At 40.6% G+C, this 20868-nt stretch overlaps 1 protein-coding gene across 1 annotated transcript in view; it reads left to right on the top strand.

Annotated features, from left to right (window-relative positions):
- Window positions 1-20868, top strand: part of COL6A3 (collagen type VI alpha 3 chain) — a 237613-nt gene that overhangs the window by 136101 nt on the left and 80644 nt on the right. The window contains exons 28-32 of the mRNA XM_086956302.1: window positions 5719-5781; window positions 6995-7057; window positions 7874-7924; window positions 14406-14441; window positions 19814-19876. Of these exons, the coding sequence (XP_086812428.1) occupies window positions 5719-5781; window positions 6995-7057; window positions 7874-7924; window positions 14406-14441; window positions 19814-19876 (276 nt within the window). The remainder of the gene's footprint in view (window positions 1-5718; window positions 5782-6994; window positions 7058-7873; window positions 7925-14405; window positions 14442-19813; window positions 19877-20868) is intronic.

Genomic DNA, 20868 nt, shown 5'->3' with positions numbered 1-20868 from the left:
GTTACCCAATGGAGCTGCTGAAAGGTAAGCAGGCAGTGCATATTATCTGGGCCTTGAATCTGAATGACTATGCTTTAACCCTTCATGGACACTTCCCTTAAAATCAGTATTTGACCAAGTATCAGATCACCTTCAAAAAAGAACAGCATTGCTGCCACAGAATACAATAGCCCTCTAATGTTGTTACTCAAGGTTCATTACACTCTCAACTTCTAAGGCCTCTAACCATAATATAAATATTTTTCTAAATATATAAATGCCAAAAGACGAACAATGTCCCGAATTTCAACTTGAAGGGAGGGCCAAAAGTTCCTCCTGGCCCTGTCTGACTTACCTAGCGTTTTGTCAAATACATCCTATCTCAAGAAGAATTTCTGAGGAGCACATCATTAATGTAAAACATGCTTAATAAGGGATTCAAGGCTAAGTTCTACAGAAAAAATGTAACAATCAAATGTTCAGAGCCTGTGTGAAAAATGTTCAGGTTTACTAATTAATGTAAAGATGCAAGGCTCTATTGCAGCAGTTTCACTGTTGGGTATTCAAATTCTTCCTCTGCATCAAGGAGATGCATGTGTCTGTCCTTGACCTTATTCAGAACACAAAAATAATGTTCTAGAACATTGTAATAGGCTGAACATACAACAGATAATACAGTACAACAGCATGGTATAACATCAGTTTAACATATTCTCAATTTTTATGACCACAAAACTCAGAAACACAAATGAGATAAATATACCTTTGAAGGCAAAGCAAAGACAAGACATAGTCTTCCAACCTTCCACGTAAAGGTCTCGCCCTTCACTGCTCATACTGTGTGATCATGTGCTACCCTTAAACTTGTACTTTCAATTTGCACAAGATCTCCAACACGTCCTGTGCTACCATTAAAACCAATTTTCCTTATGTTGCGAGCACTCAACATCATTTTCCTACCTTTGCGTTGATTCAAATCCATTATCCTCCTGTTTCATCTCCATCCATTCATCAGTACCACATGCCAACCATGTACACACGTACACATTTCAATTCTCTTTCTTCACAACTCTACTGTTACCCAATCACCAACCTGAAGCCACTTTCTATTTTATCAGCAGTGCTCCTCAATTTTCTTTCACATCCATTCATTGCAGCATCAAACTTGGTCTTCGCTTCCATCACCTTATTCTCCTAACTGGTGTAATTCCTGTCAAACTAATCCCTGTGGTGCAATGAGCCCAGATCATTATCCTGAGTGCATTCCTCACGTTCCTCCTACCACTGACGCCCATTTCAGTCTTGCCCTTGACTAAAAAATGTGTATGCTCAACAGTACCATTACCCAGTGTTCTTGCCATGTTTTCTCAGAAAGTGTTTTAAATAAGTAAATTGTCTGTGGAATTGTTTGTTCCAAAACTTTGAAGGTGGTTTCAATGTTTACATTCTTCTAAACAAAATCCATTGCTAACTAAGATAAATTACATCCCAACTACCACCACTAATCTCTTTCTATCCACTAAGAAATACATGGGCCTAATAAACTGTAAGCAAATATTCTCTTGTGCCACTTATGGAACATCCTTCTCTGGTCCACCACCAACCTTCAGTCTTATTCTGCTGTCCATAGACACACTGCTTCTTTCTACCTACCTTTTTACATCTTCATCTAACTCTGTCCACCAAAACTTTCTTTCACCTGTGTTTTTGTTAATGTTTGTTCCAAATCTAATCACTAACGGCTAAATGTATGAAGGGATGGTGCAGTTACTAGGGCTCAAATTTGCAAAATCGGAGCCTTTGAGACTGCAAACCCAAATTATGATTCAGCAACATGAAAAAAAGTGTAAAACCTTTAATTTAACACTTTCCTTTTTTCTTAAAGGAAAATGGACTACTTTAAAACAAAATGCTTTATTTAAAAGCAATCACAGCTGTGGTTTACTGATCCCATGAGGCCACCATCCCTGCAATTGCAGAAAACTCTAGTGGGTCAGAATATACGACCAACCTCATTATTATTTATGAGGTTGGTCAAATTGCTACCCATTATGATTCGGTATTTTGCAAATCAACTTGTTAGTACATAGGTACAAATCGCAAAATAAAACTGGATTCACTAAAAGTTGGTTCTTAAATTGTGACAACTTTTAGCTAGTCCAGTCAGGGTACATACATCTGGCCCTAAGTTTCTATTCATACTTCAGTTTCTCAATACTCGCAAGGAAGGAATGAAATCACCTTCTCCCCTCCGGCCACTATCGCTACACTATTCCACTTCTTGTACTATACAGTATTTTCACGAAGCACTCTCCCATTCCTGATGAATCACCATTACACTATCCAGGGTACCCTCTTCATTAGCCATCACACAGTCTATATCACTCTTCCCTGTTTTCCTGTCCATGTCTTCATTACCAAGTTGCACTGTAGGCTGATATTGCCTTAGACATTTCTCCAACCAGTGGCATACTCAAGCTCGGATTGAAATTCCTGTAATCTTGAGGCAAACCTTACTAGTCTATCTGACCCCTTGGCTGCACCTCCTTGTTGTACCATCTTCAAGGGTTGGTTTGTGATGTGTATGCAACTGGACGTTCAACCCCAGAAGCCAGTGCGGAAGTACTTAGCTCTCCAGGTTGCTGCTAAGCCTCTCTCTCAATAACTGAGTAATTTAGTTCATCCACGTTTAGAGATCTTGAGGCAGCACAAGCAGCTTGAACCTATGTGAATGTGAAGATGACTCATATATCCAATAGTCTTCGTCATTTACTAATCTAATAGCCAAAGATTCTCTGTTGAGTGCCAGTGGTCCCATGTTTAGTGAATTAGAATAGACTGGGTTCAGATTATTGCAAAGTTTGGGTCTTGATGCCACTATGTCCACCATGTATTACCATTTGGCATCCTTCTTGTTCATTTTGATGTGGAGAATCAAAGGAAATTTGTTGCACTGTAGCAGGGTGCCCCTTTTCTTGGTAGCCTGGGCCTTTGCACCAGTATACCTTATATAAGGTGCATAACATTTTGAATGTTGTTTTTGATTCCACCGGGAGCTGGTGGATAAACTTTAAGGTGGATCCTGTTTCTGGATATTGAGGTCTAGTCTTGAGACTCTATTCTCTGCTTTATGTTGTTTGGGATATGTGGGAGAATGTTTCAGAACATGAAAGCAGAACATTGATCCCCAGCACCATTTCATCCATTTAAGGGCTAGGTTATAGATTTGTTGCCACTGTAGCCTAGGAATGGTGGTGGTTGTGATGCTTGTTGTGAACAGAGGAGAAAGCTGGAGCAATCGTGACCGAAGGATATCAGGTTTCTCTAGCAGAAGGCCAACATGTCCCTACTTCAATTTAATCTTTTATGCAAGCCCAGAAGCAGACACAGAATAAGTTTATAGCAACAGTGCTTCGGTTTCCCCTGCCAAAGCTTGATGAAGCATTGAGAAGCTCTGTCTATAAATGATTCTTTTTTTTAATTTTTATTTCCACTCCCTCATTCTTGAAAACAGTTCTTTGAAAAACCTAAAAGCTTCCAATCACTTTATAGAGAAACCAGTGTCTGTATCCCTTACCCCTGTCTGAGGATGAGTTAAGTAAGTGTTTCTTGGAAATAATAATTATTGGAAATAATCTAGATTTGGTGGCCATTACTGAGAATTTATTCACCAACTTCATGTACATTTTTTACATTAACACCCAGAACTGGACACTACTTAAAAGGAACAGGCTGCATTAGAAAGGTGCAGATTTTGCATTTCTTCTTAAAAACACCTTGAAAATTTGAAAAATTGATTCAATTTGTAACCCCTGTCTCCAGTCCCTTGCGGTCAAATTTAAAGACCTGCTTAGTTTATTCCAAACCTCACTCGGATGGATTGGAGGCCTATGACTTATTAGCTACAGCCCTTGCACAGGGTTGATAGGTCATAGTACTAAGAACCCTTAATATTAATTTCAATCTCGCTTCCATGCCCCTGGCTGTTAGGTTTCTGGACCTAGATAATCTGACAAATTATCGACCCATCGACCAGTTGCCCTATTTCGAATTTCTTATGGAGAAGGCTGTCTTCCATCAGTTTTCTGAATTTACAATTAGCTTCTAAATTTATCTCAGATGGGATTTCTCCTACGGCATAGGATAGATTTAACAGTTTTACCTCCTCTTGAAGATTTACATCATTATGCTGATCCATACATTTCAGCTACCTTTATTTTAGACCTCTAAGTGGTTTCTAACACAGTGAGTCACCACATTCTTCTGACTAAGCTTTCTGATTTAGGGATAAAGATCTCACTCTATCCTGTTTTTTGGAATTCATGAGGTACTACTGGTATGGTACTTCTGTGGTACTCTCCTGGCTGCTCTTTAACACCTTGGCTGCTAGGCGTTTTCCCCTCCTGTGCTGGAAAATGCTTTAGTACATGATTCATGACGAGCTCAGCTCGTCATCAGCACAGCTCAACTGTGCATCATGACGAGCTGAGCTCGTCATGAGCATCGAAAGGGTTAAGGTCTAAAGCCATGTTTCCTGTAGGGATTCATACGTTTTGTACAAAGACCATTGGTGGGAGTCCTTTTCTATTGAAGGAGCCTTAAAGTTGATTTCCATACCAGTGTTCTTACGCCAAAAATCTGAATTGCTGAAATTCAAAGAAGTGTCTTGGGTGTGTCCTGCCTATTGATGATCAGGGGATTTTATCCTTGCAGCAATCATTTTTATATGTGATGCTTTGGTTATGTTGAGTGAGATTGGGTTTTCACCTGCAAATTACTCTAAGATAGGGTGTACTTTGTATAAATACCAAAACTTACTAACTAAAAGTAGCTAATTAGATGTTGCTTGCTCTGGCCCTATGTCCATCACACCAATAGTTTCATCCTGGTTGGCACCAAAACACTATTAAGCCAAATGCAAATTGCAGTTGCATTGATTTAGGTTTCTGAGCAATAGAGCCAAAGTCATCACATAACATTCTATCAAGGATCTGTTAGGATTAGGTTTCAGCATCTGTTACTATGTTTAAGGATTATGTATTAGTGTTTGAGCTAAACGTAGTTTAGGTTCATATAATGGCATAGTTTTTGTAGAACACTAAATGCAGTTTTTCAGCTGCTTGACAAGTCAACTGTCTTATTCTTTGACTCAAACACTATGAAAACCGTGGCTGCAAAATAAACAGTACACTACAACACAAGCTGTTTCAATATAAAAAAAACTCTAAGAGATAATGTGTCATGAAATTAATGTATTGTCCCATGAATTTCTCTTCTTTTATAATGTACCTTAACTGTTTCAAATACAGTAGTTTATGTACCATGCAAGGTTTTTATGTAAGCAAACGAAACCATATCATCATTTGATTGATGGTATCTGTATGTACAGACACATAGAGCAGTATTTAAGTTTAATAAAAATAGCAGTCAAGCGAGTTTCAGTATTAGCAGCCAGTGTCGAGACTAGCAGTCAACATGTGTATCGGGGGAGACCCTGCTTCTTCACAGCCACTAGTCACAAGAACAACACCTTTATTTATGCTCCTCTAAAAACTTGTGTAATAGTTGAATCCTTTCTGTAATCTGTACTATTTGTGTAAACTGTGACCAGTAGGTATTTTTCTGGTCTCTCTCAAGGAAAGGATAGCAGGGCCACCCTAGCTGACTCAAAACCCAAAATCTGTATTGCACTATGTGATGCTGTATTGTCAACTGAAATCTTCCATCTTGTTTTCCCAGGGTCCTGCAGGTATCCCAGGAGTTGTGGGTGATCGTGGCAGGCTTGGGCCAATTGGACTCAAGGTATGTATGCCGTTCTACATTAAGGGCACATTTCTGATAACTGTGTAACATTAGGTATCTCTTGTTTGAAAGGCCCTGGGTGGGCTTGCCACACATCGCCACCTATTTTTGAAAGAAAAACAACAAAAGGCTTATAAAATGCCCTTGCACCAGACTTGTCTTGTTTGCAGCTCACGCCTTTGCAGTTCACCACGAATAGGCCTCTTCTAAACTAAACTTAATTTGGGGCATAATGCAGTGTTATTAAAGAGATATCAGTTTGTCGAATAAAGAAAGTCTTATATGACAGCAACATCAGAGACAGAACCTGGGCACACCTGACTAACCTAGGCATAGGCCTACAGTGCATGGGGCAGATAAGGCAGGCCTTATTTCCTTGAAGGCCTACAAATCAATTTGTCTTCTACTATGGTCAGGAAAGATGTTGAAATTGAGAATTCAACTCACATTTTGAACAAACCACATGCTTTTTGAATTATGACCCATACTTTAGGGGGCGGTCACAATTGTTCACAAGAAATGACATGGTCACAAGATTCTAACATTACATTTTCTGTAATAATGGCGTTTGACGGTAAATTCAAAGAGTATTCCTGCCAGTGTTGGCCCGTGGTAGCAATACTATTTCAGACACATTTTAAGTATTTCTTAGGAATGGTGCATTGTAGTAGCACACGTTTGGTACAAAATGAAGCATTACGTGATGCAGAATCTGTTTCTTATCTCCTTCTTGTGGTACAACTATAAAATGTGGGACTTTGTGTAGCAGTAGGTGTTTGATGCAGAGTCCTGTTACTGTGCATGTGTCTCATGTATTACATAAACAACAGGCTACCTGGGCTCATATGGGTGTCATGCTACTATTTTGTCCTCCCAAATCTGGTATCCACCAGCCCCTGCAGAATCTGGAGTATTGACAACTGCTATTAGTTTGTTGCTAAGCTTTGTGGTGGAAACTTTGTAGCTTGTACAGCCAGGTTATGGAACTCCATGCCGCCAGATCTTAAGTATTAATCTGATCTTCTCTCTTTCCGAAAGACCCTTAAAACATGACTTTTTAACAAACAGTTTTAGTTTTAGTTGTTTCTTCCTGTATAGCTTCAGTTCAGGTTATTTCTTCCACTGCCTAGACACCCCTGGGCAGTAGAGTGCTATACAAATCAAAAATTCATTCATTTAAATGTCATACTAAATGTATGCATTCTGCTTTCAGGGTGAACCTGGAGATCCTGGAGTGAAGGGAGTAGAAGGACCACTCGGGCCTCGTGGAGAGACGGTAAAACTCTTTCATTGCATTCAACATTCACCCTTCGATACTATTTTTTAAATATTGTGTACTTTTTTCATTTTGGTTTCAGCATCAAGATCTGCTGTGATACTCATGATTTATGATACATTGTGCTGAGTACAATGTAAGGTCTGGAAATATTGTTGAAGTTTGGATTTACCTTAGGACAACATGTGCCTTTTTCCAACAAACATTACAATTGCTTTTAAGTCATTCAAAATGAACCTTGACGCTACTCTCTAAGCAGTAAAGATTCTTTCAGAATAGTTTGCAGATCTTTAGCCTCATTACCTGTGGTCTCGTAATACTGTTACTTTTCTAGTCTGTGACTATGTAAGAGTTGATTTATTGATCATATTTTCACACTGTGGAGAAATGATGACAGAGCAACCATGGGGGCTACACATTTTTTGGGAGCACTGTCAGCAACAAAGGCTGCTTTGGCTAAGTAATTGCCCACACCCAAAAAGAAAAAGAAATTGCCATCCTTTTGGCTCCTTACTAGGATTAGATATCATCAACATTACAAACACAGTTCATAAATTAACAGTGAGGGCTATGTCATAGGTAAAGGCGTTCCTGGAGAGAATGTTTTAAACAAATGCCAATTGGAACAGCACATAGATTCAATGTTTGGGTTCGATGTTGTAATTAAAGCTCCTCCCCAATTGTACTGCAAAGGCAGCCACTCAGATCTGCTCAATACACCCCATTATTTCCCAGGGGCTTCTCATGGATGGACAAGTTAGGAAGTGTTTTGTTAGCTGGTTTTTGTCAGTTAATGGGTTTGTTTGCCATTCTTAGGGTGATGATGGCAGAGATGGTGCTGGAAGACCAGGTCCCAAAGGCAAAAAGGTAACATTTTGTCTTGTGTGTCTGTCTGATGAAAGGGAAATGTAATTGTGGCATGTTGTGTTAGCTAGAGACAAAAAAGTCATATGTCCCCTTTTCATGTGGTGAGGTTGAATGCAAATAAATTGTTATAATTGTGCCTTATGACCTATGAAAAAATGGGCCTGTGACGGCGGCTGATGCAACGGCACAAGCTCTGATAAGTTGATCCTAGACTTTAAACGGTTTCACAAGTTAATGCATGCCCACCATTCACTACTGATTAAGTGTATCGTCAATGCTGAACGTCCACCCAACCATTCTGGAATGTGCCAAACCACTGTACTTTTTAGTGGACAAAGATATCAACCTACAAGGACACATACAAAGATGTGTGAGAATTAACCCAGCACCAACGACTCTTCACAGCAGAAAAGCCAGGATATGATTTTTTGAAGTCCTTGTGAAATCAATGCTGGGCTACAGAACCTCAGTACTCATGAGAATCCCCAAACTATACTTGTCCCCTCTTAAAGCATTGCTTCATGCAGCTGGAGGCTACCTACTGGCACAAGAATGTTTGATCAAATCTCTCCATTCCAACAGCCCTGAAATAGCACCACTTGAAAGAAAAAAGTATCTATAAACTAGGCTGCATTCACACCGGCTCCTCAAACCACATAGACCGGATTTTCAGTTCGCCAAAGGCAACTTAGGATATCCCACTTCCTCTGTGAAATCCCTTTAATAAAAATGCATTTAGCTAGGAGTGCATTCAGTGTTTGGAACTCATTCACTCCAACCATTAGTACCTTTTCTTCATATGAGACATTTAAAAAATAACTAAATTATTTGCAGTGGTACCATCCAGTAGTTTTGGCGATATTAGCATTTGAAAAATATGCCAGATGGGCTTCAAACAGTTAAAATATAGAGGTATTTTGGAGAACTAGAAGCTTGCATATTCTGTCAATCACTTTTGAAATGAAAAAAAAAATGTATTGGCTGATGAATGGCTTCAATTATTTTTGTTCAACAACATTGAAACTCGTGAATTTGCACAAACTCACAAGTTTACCACTGTGTGAAAAAAAATCACACACAAATATGGAAACTCTATGACCAGTTCTAGGTCACCAAGGGTAGCTCAGAGGTACCCAGAACTGCTAACAGATTTAAGAAAAAAAGGAGAAGAATGCAATTAGTGGATGTTAATCTTTCAAATACACAGAACGTCAAGAGCATGCAGCCCCATATTACCTTGAGGGCCGCAGCACTCATTACTAATTTGAACAATATACTTCTTTAAATCTGACGAGAAAAAACCTCTATTATGTGATTTTACATGTCATGAGTGATGTAATATGTGAGGTACAAGTTATAGTTAACTTATTAAACTATAAGTAGTGTCTTTCAGTGATTTAGAGGCTTATTAACATTTGTCATATTCTAAATTGGTCCAGCAGCCAACCCTCCACAGCACTCAAAGCACATTACTCAAGCCCTCAGGCCTTGCACATTGTGGTTGGCCATCGGGCCTGGCCTCATGGTCAGACCCTTTACCAAACCCTCTAATGGCACCCAAGCCTCTATACAGTGTGCATAAGAGTTGGCCGTGTGGCAGCACGACCTGGCCACAAGGCCAGGTTCTGCACCAAACCCTCAGCAGGGAGACACCCCCTGCTACTTGCACAGCCTCTGACCAGGTTTACCAGTGGTTAGTCACTGGGCCTGCATCCAGTCCTCCAGGGGTGTCCCTCTGCAGGCAACCAACCTCCTCTGGGCACACAATTTGTCTACCAAAATGTTTACTATTTTTAAATTAGGGAGCTGTTAAGCACCTGCGAAGATGAGTTGGGTGAGTAAAAAGATGTGGCAAGGGAATGCTGTTCTTAGGCAGGCTTCTTCCTTTTAAACAATGTTTTTAGCCCCTCTAAAATACATTATGCTTCAAATTACTAAAACCCATACCTCCCCTTAAATTTTTAGCCCACCAGTTCCATACCTATATTAATCTCTCAATTCTCCTTTATTTCAGTCTGCTCCTCAGGAAAGGCTTTAAATTCAACAGCTCCTATTCTAACAGAATGGCATTCCAGAGTGACTCCCATTTTTGTGTTGAAAGTTGCAGTTGAACACTAGGAAGTTAACATACAGAGTGCTGCTGGTGTTCGAACTACATGTTTCACTTTGCTAGTCAGAATGCTTTACTTACATGGATGAAGAATACATTTGAGCACTCATAATAAATGTGTCCTGATTTTAGGTGTGTAGAGTACTAACCATAATTTCTATAACAAAAAGAACCCCAATATTTCTCCCTTTATTGCAGTATCCTCTGTAATAAATGCTTTCAGCTTTACAGCTTTATATCAGTCAAGATGGTGCTCAAGTGTATCACACTTTTGCATAATGTTAGCACTCTAGTTGTTCATTAAAACACAGTGGTGGAGGTGAGGTAGAACATGAAGTAATCAATTGACGTTGTGCTGCTGGTGTTGGGAGTACCTGTTTCACTCAGCATACCAGACTGTCTTTTTGACATTGATGAGTAAGGTATTAGAGTTTATTGAAAATGTGTCCTCAGTTTACTGAGTTTAGCTTTCTAGAGCACTAACCATATTTCGTATTACATAGTGAACCACTCCATTTTTCTTTCAGTTTCACACCTTTGATTCCATTAGGATTTCATTCAAGTGTACCACACTGTCATAAATACAGATGCTATAGCTCTTGTTGTCCATCAGGACACTGTGTTAAAGCTGCATATGTTCTACTTAGAATATCATATTTTGTTCTCACATGGCTGAGGAAGATATTGTGAACTTATAACAAATGTCTTCTAATTGTAGCTTCTGGATCACCCCTCATAACCTCCAGGAAACAATCATGAGAAGAAAAAGTGTTTTTCTCATGCATGGTTCCTCAAATCATGATGGGCATTTTGTTTTACACCCCACAATTCCTAAAATTGATATGGTGCCACCAAGAAATGATTTTCATTGTGCATAAAATCTGCCGTCGCCCTGCATATATGTTCCTTTATGTGACACTCAAAAAAAAGCTTTCACTACAATTAATTTCAATGGGGACCTGAGTCCTGAAATGGCTGTCAGCAGATGTTGTTCCTTTAGGGCCCTAAAACACCCCTCGGGGTCAACGTGCATTCACAGTACCCCTTATGTGGTTTCTAATTCGTTTTGAGGACAGAGGGACCATGTCCCTGAGTCCTATAATAGCTACCAAAACATAATGTTCATTTCTGGCCATTCATTTATGATGGACCAATCCCCTTTAAATTTAACAACCAGAGCAATCTGGACACCAACAGTCCAGAGCTCACTGACATTTTCTGGTTGTTCACCATTTCATGCACAACCTAAGCAGGTTGTAAATGTTAATTTCTCCAATTACTGAATGCATTTTCACCAAATAATGAAAAGCATTTCTTAATAAGTAAAGTTCTAGTTTCCTGCCAAATTTGCTGAAATTCCATTTAGCCGTTATTTCCCTTGGGAATTAGAATGGGAAATCAACATTTTGGGACCCCTTGTTTTCCTTGCCCTTGCTTGAATGATATAGTTGCCACAGTGTAGTTATGGTTAGGATCTGCTTGTTACCATAGGAATAGCATTTTTTGGTGTGCTAATACCTTTGGCGCTGTTTTCCGAATATTCACAAAACCTTCCAAACAAATGTTCATCTACCTCAGTTACTTCCTTCAAAGTTTTGGAGCGATCCATCAAGCAGGGAGCTGAGAAAAAAGGGGCTCCCAAACACAATTTCACCATGCGGTTTCCACAGATAGTGTGCTTTTATAATTTGATAAAAAAATCTGTTTAGGAGTTTTAGAGAAATTAAGGTTCAAAATATATGTTTATCTGAACGTTTAGGGTTGTGGGACTCTCGGGTGAGTCTTGCGGCCATGCAACTTTAAATAATAGTGTAGTCTGGTTAGCCAAGGGTGCTTTTTTTCTGTCGGCCATGTCGCTTGCTCCTGCAAGCCCCACTGGTATTGCTCTGTGATTGGCTGGCCACAACATAAGAAGAGATGTTGAAATCACCATTTTAGGACATGGGGATCCATTCCCTGTACCATAAAAATTCAAAGAAAATAAGGGGCAGTATTGGGGTACCATGGCTCACTGAACCTTGGAATCTGGGGCCAAATTGTTTTTAAAAGATAATTATTTGTACTGTTGTGGTCCCCTGAGAATCACACGGGAGCAAGCAGAACTCCCCTGGGTCCAATGGGTGGGCAGGGCCCATGATGAATCCTGCCAGATTCCTGTGGGATCACTATAACCATTCAATCAGCATTTGCAATGCAATAGGTCGCGCATTTATGCAAGTTTATGCTATTAGCATTGTAAATGACAATGCCTATTACTTATGTGTTGTTTTTATAAACAGATGAATAAAAGGCATTGTCATTTATAATGCCAATAGCTCAAACTTGTGGAAATGCGAGACCTTTTGCATTGGAATATGCCTCTTTAGTTGGCTTGCTGTCACCCCACATGTTGTTACAACGACCGCGTTGTAACAACGCATATCATTACCCCGCAAGTCGTAACAACGACATGCTGAGGGGTGCGCTGGATGTTGTAATAGTATCATTTACTATTCCAACTCCAGTCTGCAGACAGTAGGGAAGGTATTGTATTTTAAATCCAGCACCTTCTCCTCCCTCCACAAGTCGTTGTACCGCCTTGCGGGGTAATGGTATGTGTTGTTACAATGCGGTTGTAACGACTGTGTTGTAACAACATACGGGTGACGGCTTCGTAATAAGGGCTGTTTACCATTGCATTGCAACTGGCAGGCATCACGAACAACGGGAGGGAGTGGGGGGGGAGGCACAGACAACAGGAAGGAGGGCAGGGAGGTAAAGAAGGCGCAACAGCGGGAAGGAGGGTGGAGGGTAAAAAAGGCACAGACAATTTGTAAAGAAGGCACCAAAGCGAAACTGGATAAAGGAAATAGTGCTCACAGTCTAAATACCAGGTACTGTGTAATAACCAAAGTAAGGGGCCCGTCGCCAAGGGAGATGATAAATAAAGAGGAGGCAGTACCAAGGAGGGACTAACAAGCCTATTAAGGAATCAAAAGCTAGAATTTACAAAGGAGAAAGACACAAGCCAATCAAAAATATGTGCGGGGAGTGGGTGGGGCTTCTGTTCCATACTCCACTACAGCAGATCGCCAGAGCAGCGCTTGCGTGCTGGCTCAGTTGTGACCTGAAAATGGGGGCCATAAGTGTCTGCAGTGTGCTGGCCACATACAGGCAGTTGGCCCAGCAGTTTACCACTGGGCCTATGCCCTACCCCATACTGTGTACTGCAGAGGGCTGTGTCCACCCACATGGGCACGCAGCTGAAGACAGTGTATGACGAGAGGTTGGCTGCCTGCTGGGGTTGGGCGAAGGGCCTGGCCACAGTCCAAACACTGCATCTATCCCCATGCTGCACACAGCCAGAGGCCGTGCACAGTGGGGTGGTTGGCTGCTAAGGTTTTGACACAGGGCCAGGATATTACTTCCCATACTCTGTCGTGTTTGGTTCTGGTAAGGTCTGTGATGTTTCAGTGGGAACCTCTAGCTGTTTACTTGTCATCGTGTAAGTGCTCCATCTCCATATGGGTCTAGTTTGTGAATGAATTGTTTTTTAAATCCTGATGAAATGTTGTGTAACTGCCAGTCCGCCACCTACCTGTTAAACTATGTTTGTCTACATTTTTTAAATATTACATTTATTGGAAGTTGAGTCCTAGAGGTAACTCTCTGGGCTTAATCATTGACTTCATGTTAAAGATACTGTCACATCTAGATTCTAAATTCAGTTTTAGGTAGTTTGCTTCAGTCATCTTTATGTACCTCAAACAATACCACTCCAGTCCCACCCACAAACCACATGTTAAACTCCACAGTAAATACATTTGGATAGAGCTTGAAGCCAGTAACATACAGACAAAATACCACTCGCGGAGGCTTTGTATAAAGATTCACCAGATTTGATCACAGGTTTGTCCTTTCGAGCATCAGAGGGCATAGACTGAACTGAAACTCTCTACTATTGTGATTTGTTTAGTCAGAAATTAAGCATAGAAATCCAATTTTCTTCATAATGGGACACGTAATAAGCTCAGAATAATGGCTGTCCAGAAGGAGAAATATATTACAGGTTCCTTCACTGTAAACTCCAGCTAACCAGTATTTTTATAGTAATGGTCTGCGTCCTGGCCACTGTTAAATGTACCATTTCAAATTCAATGGGATGGGATTGCAGACTTCTCTTGGTTAATTAGAATGAGAGTACAGTCATGCTCTACACTGTGAAGCTTGCCGGATAGTTAAGCAACCACCTTAGCCCATGAATGGTATAATGGTAGACGTGGGTTATTAGCATTAAGAGGGGGGCATCAGCATTAATGTTATTCTTGCACTGCGTAGGTATTTTTGTTCTCACAACTTGCCTGGAAACCATGTCTGTTTTTTTTCTTTCAGGGAGAAAATGGCTTCCCAGGATACCCTGGACCCAAGGTAAAGTTTTCTAGTTGCAATGGTTTCATTATTAGGGTGTACATTTGGTCTTCTGTTCACAAGGTCTCCCAGCTGTTCTTCTATGTGCAAGTATTTATTGTCTCTATGCATGATCCCTCTCTCAGTTATGACCTCTGCTTTTTTTGTGGGAATCATCAAATTGCTCCTTTGTGAGACTTCTCTAAAGTACATATGTTTGACCTCTCTGTTGCTACATGGAACATTGTCACTACATTTCTAATACATATAAGTGGGACATCTTTATGCTAAGTGAGACCCATCTATACCTCATAAACAAGACTTATCAACTGAGTCTGTGTGAGCCATCTTCACAGTTTGTATATAAAACCCATGCAAACCCATGTTGTTCACTCATATAAAATCTCTCATGCTTCTACACTCATTTGAGAGCCCTCTTTCTTGCTTTCTTTTTTAGACATCCCTACTACTTCTGTGAGTTGCCTCTAATTACATTATGTTCAATTTGTAAGCCCTTTTCCCCAGCTCTATGCGAAACATTCCATACTGCTGGTCCCATAGTAATCTCTGTACTGCTTTACTAGAGCTTTCTCTACTACCCCATAGGAAGCAAGGCCTCTGCGTTGCTGCTATGTGGGCCTTTCTCAAGCTCGTGTGAGATCCTGTACTGTTACTATTTGCGACCTTTCTACCACTCATACATGAGTGCCTTTTACGTTTCTCCTGCTTGTAGATGAGCTGCCTTTACTGGTCCTAGGTGAGAACCCTCAAGCATTCCTATGTGAGACCCCTTTACGCTCATGTGTGTGATCAGTCACATGAGTGAGTTAGGAAATGTATATAACATTTTGAGAAGACCAAGGGGCACATTAACAACGGCCAGCGATAATCATCGCTGGCCGTGCTTAGTGATAATGATATTATCGCAGGCTATCTCTGGTATTTATCGCCCTGGTAGCGCGTAATTAACAACGCATTCTCCAGGGCGATAAAAATTCCAGAGATAGCGAGGTTATCGCCCTTTTGCAGGGAACATCGCTGGTTTTCCAGCGATGTTCCCTGTAAAAGGGCGCTAACCTTGCTGATACGACCCACAGGGTCGTATCAGCATAATCCACCCCCTATGTTAGGGATTTTAGCAGACTTTAGATTTTGGCAAAAACAGCAGTTTTCGCCAAAATCTAATGTGTGCTAAAATCATGTGGGCTGCCTTGTAAATATCGTGATGTAAACATCAGCGTATTTGCAAGGTAGTCCATCTGGTGTATGCCCAGTAACGCCCATTTTGCATCTCATTGGAGATACAATGGGAGGCGTTGGGAAAAAGGTTGCTAACATGCAATTTTGCATGTTAGCACCCTCTTGTAAATAGGGCACTGATTTTATCTCTGCTTTTTTGGCTTTGTAAGACAAAAAAGCGGAGATAAAGCCCTTGTAAATATGCCCCCAAATCACTTCTCAGTGTAATTTGAGTCCACACAAATGTTTCTCTGTTAGACTTCTCTTCTGCTTCTATCTCAGACTTACTACTTTGAATAGTTTGCAGCGGGTTCTGTTGTAGATCCTGTGCTGTGCAGATTCCTGACATTTAGTTTTGGGTTCAGAAAAATACAACTTGTTTTTCTTTGACAAAGTGATTTTAATATCAAGGGGACTCGTGATATGTCCCAGGCAACCAGGACACAGGCAGATCTGGGGTTTCTCCCCAAATCAGTGAGTGAATAATTAGTAAAGTAAAACCCTGGGAGTCTGTGTATTTAGAACACAAGGTGAGGAATATTAGGCAATCATCACATGTGTCGCATCCTAGGAGGTTGGAGAGCGCTTGTGAAACTATATCATCACAAGCCGCAAACTGATTCTTACATGTACATAACCTTTTCCTTCGCAGCTTGTGGTATTTCATATAGATCAGATGCCATTCATTGACCAAAAAGGAAGTACCCAAACATCTCTATGCAGTAGTGTGTAAGAACAGTAGTAAGATTCCCGGAGCAATGTTTTTAGCATTGTTTGATCCACTTGTGTTGAGTCTGAATATCTACAGAGTAGTGTTTACTAACGGTATGGAGCAAGGTCCAAGCTGCAACATTACACATGTCTACTAATGGCATGTTGCTTGGGAAAGCCATTGTGCTTCCCTTTATGTGAGTAGAATGTGCTTTAGGCATAGCTTGTGGGATAACAGAGTTGAATGCACTTTACAATCAGAACCCTCTTTAGAGATTTGGTTGCCAAGATGTCTGAAGACAAGAAACTATTTCAATTTTTGACTATATCTCAGTGTGGCCTCTCAGGGACGAATTGTTGCTTTGGGGAAAAGCAAGCCAAAAGGCTGATTAATATAGACCTTTGTCACAAAATAAGGAGTTTTACCAAATTTTCGGTCCTTCTGAATCACCATGAATTATTCTTCAGTGGACAAAACCTTAAGAACACTAAGACTAAAAAAGTGAAGGGACAGCAAGTAGAACACGACTTTCAGGGAGAGGAACTGAAGAGTGCAAGGATGTAGCTACTCTAACGGCAATCCCAATAGTCTAGTAAATGCTATATTGAGATGCCATGTGGGCCCTGGAGCTACACTGGGAGGGTTTTCGCTTTTTAATGCATCCATAACAGCTTTTATGACAGGAATATAAAAAGAAGACCATCACTTTCTGTTTTGACGATATGATGCAATTACAGCGAGCTACATCGATGTTTTTGCCAATCTGGCGCCCTTTTGTAAATGAAAAAGGTTGGGGATTAAATGCTGAACTGTGACTGTCAGAGGGTCTGTTTAAAGTAGTACAAGCATTTCCCTTTAGCAAAATAACATGTTGTAGCTATATGTTTTCTAGTTTCTTTCAAAATTTCCATACACTCCTGAGGAAGTGTCACTAACCAAACACTTTGTCCTGATTTGCCAAAACTTTAAAATGAGGGTGTTAGGATTGAGACAGATCAGTTGTCTGTGTGGATGCAATCAAGTCTTTGATGTGGATGAATAAATAAACACACACAAATCAAATGTCCTGGACCAGTATATCTAGCGAACTTCCCAAAAGATTTAGGATGTGGATACTTGGAGGCAAAGCCTTGGTGTTTGGCATTTGTACCCCGTACCAACCCTAGGAGAAGGTCTTGTTTCACCGTGGAAAAGGGGAGTTCTCTGATACTGGTTTAGGGCACCTGTTGACTTCAGAGTCCCTTTTGTATGTTTTCTTGCATTTAGTCATCCAGTGGCTTAATCATCCAAGGGTAAAATGAGGACTTCTGGGTGCTTGTATATAGGCTGTCAGGAGTGTGTGCTGGCGGTGTCTAACACATGGGGACTACTAGTGTTGGAGATTACCTTGCCCTTCGGAGCTGGTTTTTAAAGTGAAATCCAACAGATCTTGGAGTAGTTCCTCCATCTCCTCCCATTAGTATTTATGATATGTTGCCAACAGAGGTAAAGAGTTGGCAGTATGCCAGTGCAATGTGGCACTTACAGCTTCATGCTAACTGGCAGCATCCACTTCTTTGCTTTACTTTGGAGTGGAGTGTACCCTTGCCAGGACTAAAAGCTTGTTTCGTTTCTGTGTAAACCACCAATAAGTCTGGAGGAACATGACCGCTGACAAATAGTGGGCCATGTGGACCAGGCATAAACTCTCGCTCTACTTGTAGTGTTGGAATCCTCATTGTAACAGGATAACTAAAATTCTCTATGCAGCTCCTCAATACTATCTTCAGATCAGGTTAGTAAGAGCTGTTTTTCCAGTTTAGGAAAAGTCCTAGTGCTGGGAGATGTAGCCTCCTAAAATGTGAGCTTCTTTTGATGTGGTGGACAAGAAGTGTGCGTGTTGCCTGTGCTGCAGTTTGTGCTTTTCCCAGATTAGTATAGATCGTTCGTTGGCAAACATCAGAGAGAGATGGGAAGATCCAATTCCTCCTGTACCAGCTTTGGGTCGAGTCTTTTTTTAAAACTTCTCCTATCAAGTTTGAGACGTTTCTCAGTGTTGACCTCCTACAACAAAGGTTTTTTTTATGCCATACCTCTTTGCTGAGCACAATAGGTGACAACTCTGAGCGTGGAAGTTAAGATATTTTTTTAGGAGGCTCCTCAGAGAAGGCATGGAGCTGCTTTTGAAGCAGTTTCTCTGGATAGATTTAAGAATCCTTTTGAGGCTATTCCATGGTGGGATGGTGCTTGGCAGGCCTGAACCCTGTTGAGGTTGGTACTATCAGGGCCAGTCCTCAAACCCGAGAGTGATATGTCTGGAGCTTATTCTACTCAGTGTGAGCCCTCAGAAATCTAATGCATACATCACACTTGTTAACCTTAGGAGCTACCTGATGGTTTCCCATTTCTCATTCGCATCAGAGATATCTCACTTAATAGCTCTAATATGGGACTCTGTAGGATCCCATATAAGAGGAGTGCAGAGGCCTCACATGGGAGAGAGATATAAAAGCAATCCAAAGGACTCAAATAGGAGTATTAGAAAGGTCTCACATAGGAGCAGTGGCTATGCCTTATATAGGATCATTAGAGGGACTTCGTACAGGTAAACAGAGGATCCTTACATAGGAATAGTGAAAAGGATTAACATAAGTACAGCAAATGACAAACAACTCCGCCATTTAAATTTCTTTATGACCCCTCTCTCTTTATGTGATTACAACATGAGTCTGTCTACTATCTCATTATCTCATTATCTCCCTCTCTCTGTCTCTCGCTTGTTATCTCAATGCTATGGTAGATCTCTCAAACGCTTCTAATTTTTTGAGACATTCCTTCTCGTATGTCAAGGTTTTCTTTTATTTAAACAATATTTCCGTATATTACATACAATTGAAATAAGAAAGTTTTAATTACAAAGATATCCAAACATCCGAAGTCATAAACCAGAATTACAGTGATACTAGCTGTGCATACTAAGGATTTGGGAAAGACTTTTTCAAAAGCTTCTTGAGTAGTAGGAAAAGAGACCTCTCTAGCCATATGGCAGATTCATTTATTAGTAAAGTCTCTGTAATACTTCTGCCATAACTGCTTCATTCCGAATAAAAGGTCTTCTTCTACCTCTCTTGTTAGACCTGTCAGTCCCACCTCCCTATGTTAGACCTTATTCCTGTCCCCCTTTTTGTCTCTGTTGTCTTTCTCATTTGTTCACTTTCACTCTTTGTCTCACCTCTCCGGTGCTCTCTCTCTCTCTCTCTCTCTCTCTCCTTGTAGCTCAATATATAGTTTCTCCACTCTCCTCTGTCTCTGATAAAATTACAGCTATTTCATATTTAATGTCATGTCTCTATTGCTTCGTTCCTTTGCATTTTCCATCATTTGAAAAATACTGCACGGCTACCAGGTTGACTGGATATTGAAGGTGTGATATGATTTGCTGTTCATCCTCTCTCTCCTATAGGGTGATGCTGGTGACCAAGCCCTGAATGGAGATTTGGGCCCCAAGGGTAGCCGTGGCCGTCGGGTAAGTCCAACCATTTGAGAAGCCCCTCACCCTTATGTGGGCCGTGTCCCTTGTTTCAGTGCTCCGTGTCTCTACACTCTATCAGCATGCTACTGAAATAATTACTGAAACAGAGTAAGGTAACAAACCTGCTGTAGATAGCAATGCACACTCAATGGGAGGTCCAAAGCCCAAAGAGAGGAGGATGCAATGGTTCTGGGAGAAGAGAAACAAGCCCAAGAAACATCAGTACAGCACAGCTGGTTCATGAATTATTGCAAAATTCTTCACAGTGTATTCTAGGGCTTGAACCTCTAAGGCGTCTGGAAGGAAAAAGGTGGGGACAAGTGTGGTCTTATTACCTGAATCTCGTGGCAGAGTGAACTAATACATGCACTGCAGGGATCTATGCCTGGATCCATGGTCACAGGTTCAAATTCTTGCTGACCCATTACCCTTTCATTTTCCTGAGTTTGAAAACATAAATGAAAATAAGTTTGGTAACAATGTATACATGCTTTTCAAAGACAAGTGCTATGTTATGATTTTGTCAAAGAGAGTGTGATAGAACTCAGCATCAATATCCATTATGTACTTTGCGTACCTTTAAAAAACATAATTTCTGTTTTCATCACGTTGAAAACTCACCACGTCAAAAAAATTGTATAAATCTTCAATGCATTGAAAATAAATGTGGTGTTGACATTTTTTACTTAGTGTGGAACCCATGCAATGCACTTTTTGTCCCACTCTCCTCATCACTGATCTTTCCCAATCCATTAAAATGCCTTCCAGTGGCCCAGTAGGCATAAAAGGGGTGTGGATTTTGAATGGAGGGCAGGAAGTGGGTGAGTCAAGGATGTAAATAAACAAGGTGAGCCCCTCCACTCCCCCACTTTTCTCCATCTAAAGATCTAGATAAGGTTTATTTATTTATTTATTTATTTTATTTTGAAAGTTTTATGTAGCGCGAACAAGATCTTTGCAGATATCAGAGCGCTTTACAGACGAAG

Source organism: Lissotriton vulgaris, chromosome 2_1, assembly GCF_964263255.1.
Source record: "Lissotriton vulgaris chromosome 2_1, aLisVul1.2, whole genome shotgun sequence".
In the NCBI taxonomy this organism is placed as follows: Eukaryota; Metazoa; Chordata; class Amphibia; order Caudata; family Salamandridae; genus Lissotriton; species Lissotriton vulgaris.
Note: the sequence above shows the minus strand (reverse complement) of the source record. Positions and strands in the feature narration are given on the sequence as shown.